The sequence below is a fragment of the Capra hircus genome, unplaced genomic scaffold (assembly GCF_001704415.2).
Source record: "Capra hircus breed San Clemente unplaced genomic scaffold, ASM170441v1, whole genome shotgun sequence".
NCBI classification, from domain to species: domain Eukaryota; kingdom Metazoa; phylum Chordata; class Mammalia; order Artiodactyla; family Bovidae; genus Capra; species Capra hircus.
The window spans coordinates 1-7,684 of record NW_017198449.1 but is presented as its reverse complement, the minus strand read 5'-3'; the positions used below and the strand labels follow the sequence as shown (position 1 = coordinate 7,684).

The 7,684-nt window shown below is 42.6% G+C and overlaps 1 protein-coding gene across 1 annotated transcript; it reads left to right on the top strand.

The window, feature by feature from the left end:
* Positions 1-170: 170 nt before the first annotated feature.
* Positions 171-4,505, top strand: LOC108635019 (multidrug resistance-associated protein 4-like; the record flags this gene model as incomplete). The annotated part of the gene is made up of 4 exons (XM_018045325.1): positions 171-260; positions 1,318-1,439; positions 2,609-2,734; positions 4,256-4,505. Coding segments are annotated over 4 exons (588 nt in total), but the record flags the coding sequence as incomplete, so codon positions are not given.
* Positions 4,506-7,684: the final 3,179 nt, after the last annotated feature.

Sequence of the window (7,684 nt, the reverse complement as noted above, 5' to 3'; positions counted from 1 at the left end):
CACTAAGTTAGAGGCTGAAGAAGGGTCCCTAGAGGCCCACTTTCAGTTATCATCCTGTTCGTGGCTGACACCACTAAAGACCCAGGAATGCATGCTCCATTGTGTTATGTTCTAAGATGGCTTGGTATCACCTTAGGAATTCGGATCTCTGTCTCCCTCTCTCATTTCAGGCCCTTCGCCTAAGTAGCTCGGCCATGAGGAAGACCACCACAGGCCAGGCAGTCAACCTACTGTCCAACGATGTGAACAGGTTTGACCAGGTAAGCTGCCCCTGAGGGATCCTCTTCCATGTCCATCTTTCTCACTGGGTTCAGCTCACTGGGATGCCAGGTGCTGGCATTTGGTGTTGGCCAGGTTCTGCTGAGGACTTAAGACAAGTGTTCTCTTTATCCAACTCTCATTTCCTCTGTGTGCAACTTAGATGTAATAATGTGGGTTGTAGATGAGGGTTTTGTTTTTCTAGTAATAGACAGGCAGCAGTGTTCTTGCCCGGCTCAGTGAGTGTCCCTAGAGGTCCTCCTGGCATGGCCCTTCTTGGCACGTGGAGTCAGTGTTGCTGGCTAAACTGTCTTCCTCCTCCTCTGGCTGATGAAGGCTGGTGGGCACAGATTGTTCTTTCCCCTGGTCCCTGTTCAATGCTTGCTGCATAGGGAGCCTGTGAGGAATAATGCCAAATGGGTGGCCCTCAGCCAGACAAAGCCTACTTTCTTCTGTCCCCTCATACTCTTTTTTCCACTGACTTTATGAATAGATCACAGTCTCCAGGGCCTTGTAGCTGTTGGTCAGACACTTCTGTTTCAGTTATTCATTCATCAAGCATGAAGTAAGGCTGCTACTCAGTTTCAGGGTTGAATATGATTTAGTTTTTGCTGTGGAGAAACCACAGCCCATTAGGGAGGTAAGTACACAAATAATTACTAGAGAGTGTGGTACTTATCATAATATAAGTTTTCTTGGGTGCTAGAGTGAGATGGGGGCTGAATATAGGGGGAAGTGAGAGTTTGGGGATGCCCTGAGCTCATTTGTGGTGTAGACAAAATCAACATCTTCCTTCAGGTCGGGTTCTCCCTGGATGTCCCTGAAGCTGGCCCTGTGCTGCCAGGAACAGTGTCATCTGGAATGGACATGGGTTTCTGCTTTAGTAGGTTTAAAATCCACTGAGATATCACTGTTTAGGTTCCCGTCTGTTTCTTTCAGAGCAGATTGTTTCTACACTGTGTCTTTACTGACTTTGATTGTACACAGTCCCAAGAAGGCTTTGTCTTTCTCTTTTAAGGTAACGATGTTCTTGCACTATCTGTGGGTGGGCCACTGCAGGCTATCACAGTGACCGCCCTGCTCTGGATGGAAATAGGAATGTCGTGTCTTGCTGGGATGGCGGTTCTCATTATTCTTCTGCTTTTGCAAAGCTGCTTTGGAAAGTTGTTTTCATCACTCCGGTAAGAGAAACATTGGTTTAAAAAAATAGGTGATACATGCTTGGTAACGTCCACAGTCTGTGAATGAAGTCGATGCTTCTGTTCTAAAACAAAACCAATGCCTTCTCTAGTCTCTTCTTTGCATGGGTTGCAGACCCTTCAGGCTTAGCCAGTGGAGGCTCCAGCCTTAAGCTGCAGGCTGATCTTTAAACAGAAAAGGTGATGGCACCACTGGCTCCTCCTGACACTGTGCCTGAATAAGTGGAGAGTCCTTAAGAAGAATTTACCAATGTCCAAGTTATTTAAACGTTATTAAAAAGAGTAATAATTTTACAGGGCCATTTCTAGCAGCATTTATTTTTGTTAAGCTTGTTTCAGAGCCACTTTCAGGTAGTGTATTTTATTTTTGTTTTATTTCAATGTTTCCATTAAGTTATAGGCACCCCAAGGGCAAGACTGACCTTAATTATGTCTTTACAAAACCCCACAGTGTCAGCAGTAGATGTGATAGAACAGTGGATGGTGATGAAGGGCCTAATGGTGATGAGATAGACCTGAAGCAAATCCCAGAGGGTTGGAGGTGGGTCATTGTCCAGGTTGTCAGGTGATGGAGGTATTGTGCTGTTTGAAGATTTTTTTCCTTGAGTTTTTTTCTTTTTATGTGTGACTTTACATGTGATATTTTTATCTATTTGAAATTTCCTTTCCTGTCTGTGCTGTGGAGAGATGTTCCTTATCTTTTAAGGCTCTGTTCCAATGCTACCAGATCTCTAAAGATTGTCTTGCTCTCTTTTCCCAGTGGAATTAACAGCCCCATCTTTTCAGCTCCCCAGAATTTTACTCCTATTTTTTTACATCATAGACTCTGTCTTCCTGGTACATCCCTTTCTGCCTTCTCTGCCCAAGCACAACCTGCTTGGGAAGATGGGTTGTATCTGACTCATTTCAGGTCTTCCTTAGCTGATATGGCAAGTTCTCCAAGTTACTTCTTGAACTGGACTGAATGGTTGACTTCCTAATTGAAGATTTTCTCAATTTGTACCTTGAATAGGACTTGCCTGTGTTTGTTGTCAGCTCAAAAGAGCTATAGAAAATAATTTGATCCCTGGTCCCTCCCTGTGCCCACTGGTGCTGCCACAGAAATTTGGGCTGTGGTCACTAAGGCTCATCTCTCATGTCTGTCCCCTCAGGAGTAAGACTGCAGCTCTCACAGATAACAGGATCAGTACCATGAGTGAAGTTATAAGTGGCATCAAAACAATAAAAATGAATGCTTGGGAAAAGTCATTTATAGACCTTATTTCCAGACTGAGAAGGTAAGGTGTTTTGTTTTGTTTTGTTTTAATAATATATCACAGTGTATGTTAGTACTGTTTTATTTCCTATTTTTACTAAATGGTTTAGAAGTCTTACCAAGTTTTCACATTAAGGTAAATCTAAATACTACCTCTCCATCCCCCCATATGTGGCAGGAGGGTCAAGGGGAATAGTAGACATGTCATTTTCAGCTGCTCTTCCATTTACCATCTTTTTGAAATACATATGCTTTACTTATACAGAAATGAAATTCCAAATACTTCTTAATACTGCAAATTCCAAATAAGCAATGATTCTAAGATATTAGTGTTTGAGATGATATTTAAACTAAAGCTATAATATATGTTAATGTAGCATAAATGGGGAGATTATAGGTTGAGTGTACCTGTATCAGGCCAAATGTTATGGATCAGTATTACTCATTCCAAACAGAGCCATGAAAATACTATTTCTTTGTCTTTGCTTTATGTTTGTAGATTTTTAAAAAAGTGTTTCATTTAAATATCTGATGATTGTTTATACTCTAGCACAGGGTACTTAGAATTTTCTGGGAGTACCCTGTCACCTCCCACTGGAAATACACTCTCATCTTCCTTCTTCTCTGGTCTCTGCCAGTCCTAACTGACTCCTGCTCATCTTCTCAAGGTCCACATGTGTGTGACTTGTCCTGTTTCTACTGCTCTGAGTTACATGACTCAGCTCTGTGCTCCTGTGGGGATGTGCTGGCTGCCTCTGTCTAATGTCTTGATGTCTCACAAATTTTGTGTTCTTTTTAAAAATGTACACACGCATCACACTACATCTTTTTTATTTCTTTACTCATTTATTTTTGGTTGTGCTGGGTCTTCATTGCTGTGCACAACATTTCTGTAGTTGTGGGGTGGGGGATACTTTTCATTGCTGTTCTTGGGCTTCTAACTGGCGGTTTCTCTTGTTGCAGAGCACAGGCTCTAGGTGCACAGGCTTCAGTAGTTGCAGTAATGCACGGGCTCTCGACCTTGGGCTCAGTAGCTGTGGTGCACAGTCTTAGTTGCTCTGCAGCATGTGGAATCTTGAAGACCAGAGACTGAGTCCATGTCCGCTGCATTGGGAGGCCAGTTCTTATCCACAGGACCATCAGGGAAGTCCCGAGGTTTATTATTCTTTTCCTCTCCAAGTTTATGAGGTCCTGGTAGGGGTGGGCATTTTTTTCTCTCATCAGTGAGGAGCCCAGCACAGGATAAAGTGGTTGTGAATGCTTGCTGAATGTATGTTCAAATCCTGTCAAATTGAGCCCAGTTTTTAAAAGTGTGACATTAAGACTTCATTTAGTTGGAAAAGTGAAGTGGCGATGATGAAGTGTGTAGTCCCTGATTTGGAGCAGAGTCCCAGGTGTGCACTCTGAGTGTCTCCATGCAATGACTGAGGGTTTGCCTTGATCTGTGTCCACTCCCTGAAAAGGGCCACTCACACAGGGCACTCAAATTCATGCGTTGGATGTCAATGTTCTTAAAAATGCTATTTCCTACTGTCCTTTCTAGGAAGGAAATTTCCAAGATTCTGAAAAGTTCCTACCTTAGAGGAATGAATTTGGCATCATTTTTTGCTGTCAGCAAAATCATGATTTTTGTCACCTTCATCACCAATGATCTCCTTGACAACCGTATCACAGCCAGCCAAGTGTTTGTGGTGGTGACGCTGTTCGAGGCTCTGCGGTTCTCAAACACTCTCTACTTCCCCATGGCTGTTGAGAAGGTGTCAGAGGCCATTGTCAGCATCCAAAGAATCGAGGTTTGGTGACAGATAACTTTTTTCCATTGCAGGTGGATTCTTTGTAAATTGCCTCCTTTTTTGTGGTGTGACTGTGTTCCAGTTAGATGAGATTTGCCTCTCTCAGTGTCAAATCTGTCAGTCATTCCAAACTGTCTTACATACTCCTGTCTCATCTTAGGTGGAATGCATTACAAAGCACGTAGGATCCCTGCTCATTTAGGGGCAGTAATATCAATAGCAGTGGCACAGGCCCTATGTGCAGTGATGCCCGCAGGGCAATTAAAGTGACCAAAAGCAGGAGAAGGAAGGAAGCAGACTGCATCTCCTGTGCTGACTCAGATGAGATTTTTGTGTGTGTGATGAGGTTTCTATACTGTAAAAAACTATTACCCATAAAACAGATCAGCCATACTGGGTCATTTCTGATTCCCCAAGTTTATCATTCTTTCTTATGGGACTTCTAGCAACACTGATAAGGGATGGTCCATGCAGTTTACAAAATTTCTCTTTCATAGCTTTCACGTTTTGAAATAAGACATTCAGGAATATCTGTGGACTGTAGTGATGTAATGAGTGACATGGTGATTTGTCCAAGATGCAAGCTTCCTGTGTGTGTTGTATGGCTGTGGTTTTACTGTTGTTGATATTGGTCTAGTTTTTCTTAAGGCCTTTAACTAATTGAATGAGACCCACCTACATTATTGATGATAATCTGCTCCATGCTCTACTGAGAGTCTACTTATTTAAGTGTCCATCTCATCTGAAAAATACTTTCACTGTAATACATGTTTGAACAAGTGTCTGGGGACTGTGGTTTACCTAAATCAACATAAAAGTAACCATCACACCCTCTTGAATCCCTATCTCCTTTGAGCTCTTGAACATGACTTTGTCCTCAGTAAGCCAGGTGTAAATGGATTTCTTTCCCTCCCTGAGCTCCAGACTTACCTAAAGGGCAGATACAATGCCTCATTCATCATTGTCCTGTCAAATAGCAGATGCTCAGAAAATATTTAACTGAAGAAAACTTCCAGCTTCATCATGTCTGGGCTCTTGCAAATGCCTAACCATTAAGTATAGTTATAGTGGAAAAACTAATAACTCTGATTCTTTGGTAGCTTATGTGATACACCAGGAACTGTGGCATGAAAGGGTCCTGCAGAAGGTTTTCAGGGAATTGTGCTCAAATATTTGGGTAGGGTTTTTTATTCCTTTCCCACCAAAATGCAATTGAACTGTCCAAGGCTTGAAATTTCCTTCCATGTAGACGTGTGCAGTATTATTAGAATTATGACCTGGGGAGAACATTGAATTTTCTGGGGCTGACAAATTTTGTCAGGCTGCTTTGTGTTCTGATGAAGGAAGAACTTGTGATCTGGGCAGAAAACCTAAAATTTCCCTTGTGTATACAACATGTCTGGCAGGAAGTTGGTCTAGGAATTTAGAGATCTGTCAGCAGTAGCTATTTTCAGTAAAGATGGACCAATGGCTGAGAATAAGAGTGGTGAGAAGAGTAGGTGTTATCGTGGGAAACTGCTTCCTGGTGAAGTGAAGTGAAGTCGCTCAGTCGTGTCCGACTCTTTGCGACCCCATGGACTGTAGCCTACCAGGCTTTTCTGTCCATGGGATTTCCAGGCAAGAGTATTGGAGTGGGTTTCCATTTCCTTCTCCAGAGGATCTTCCCAACCCAGGTATCTAACCCAGGTCTCCCACATCGTAGGCAGACACTTTACCCTCTGAGCCACCAGGGAAGCCCTTGCTTCCTGGCTACTCCATTTCTTCTAAGGGATTCCTGCTCACAATATTAGATATAATGGTCATCTGAGTTAAATTCACCCATTCCAGTCCATTTTAGTTCGCTGATTCCTAGAATGTCGACGGTCACTCTTTCCATCTCCTGTTTGACCACTTCCAATTTGCCTTGATTCATGGACCTAACATTCCAGCTTCCTATGCAATATTGCTCTTTACAGCATCGGACCTTGCTTTTATCACCAGTCAAATCCACAATTGCTGTTGTTTTTGCTTTGGCTCTATCCCTTCATTCTTTTTGGAGTTATTTCTCCGCTGATCTCCAGTAGCAAATTGGGCACCTAATGACTGGGGAGTTCTTCTTTCTGTGTCCTTTTTGCCTTTTCATACTGTTCATGGGGTTCTCAAGGCAAGAAATACTGAAGTGGTTTTGCCACTCCTTTCTCCAGTGGAGCACATTGTGTCAGAACTATGGACAGAGGTTCATGATATTGTACAGGAGACAAGGATCAAGACCGTCCCAAGAAAAGAATTTCGAAAAAGCCAAGTGGCTGTCTGAGGAGGATCTGTGAAAGAAGAAGAAAGCAAAAATCAAAGAGAAAAGGAAAGATATACCCATTTGAACTCAAAAATTTCAAAGAATAGCAAGGAGAGATAAGAAAGCCTTCCTTAGTGATCAATACACAAAAATAGAGGAAAATAATAGAATAGGAAAGGTCAGAGATCTCTTCAAGAAAATTAGAGATACAAGGGAATATTTCATGCAAAGATGGGCTCAATGAAGGACAGAAATGGTATGGACCTAATAGAAGCAGAAGATATTAAGAAGAGGTGGCAAGAATACACAGAAGAACTATAAAAAAAGATTCTTCACGACGCAGATAATCATAATGGGTGATCACTCATCTAGAGCCAGACATCTCATCCAGGGACGAGATGATGTGGTTAGTTTAGGGTGAAATAGGGACTTGGCCAGATTTGAGAGATACTCAGGGCATGTCTTGAGTTGGGTATTGAGGGTGGAAAAGATGGATTTCAGGATGCTTCACATTTTGGGGTTATAAAGGCACCTGAATTCACTCAAATAGTGAATACTAGAGGAGAGCCAAACTTGGGGAGGAGGAGCATGAACTTGGTTTTGAATTCTGAGATGCTTAGAAATATCTAAAAGTTTGCTGTTAAGACCCACTTCACTGATTGTCCTTGGCCCGATTCAGCTTCCTATCCTGTTCAGTTCAGTTGCTTAGACTGCAGCATGCCAGGCTTTCTGTCCATCACCAACTCCCAAAGCTTGCTCACACTCTTGTTCATTGAGTTGGTGATGCCATCCAACCATCTTATCCTCTCGTCTCCTTCTCTTCCTGCCTTCAGTCTTTCCCAGCATCAGGGTCTTTTCAAATGAGTCAGTTCTTCACATCAGGTGGCCAGAGTATTGGAGTTTCAGC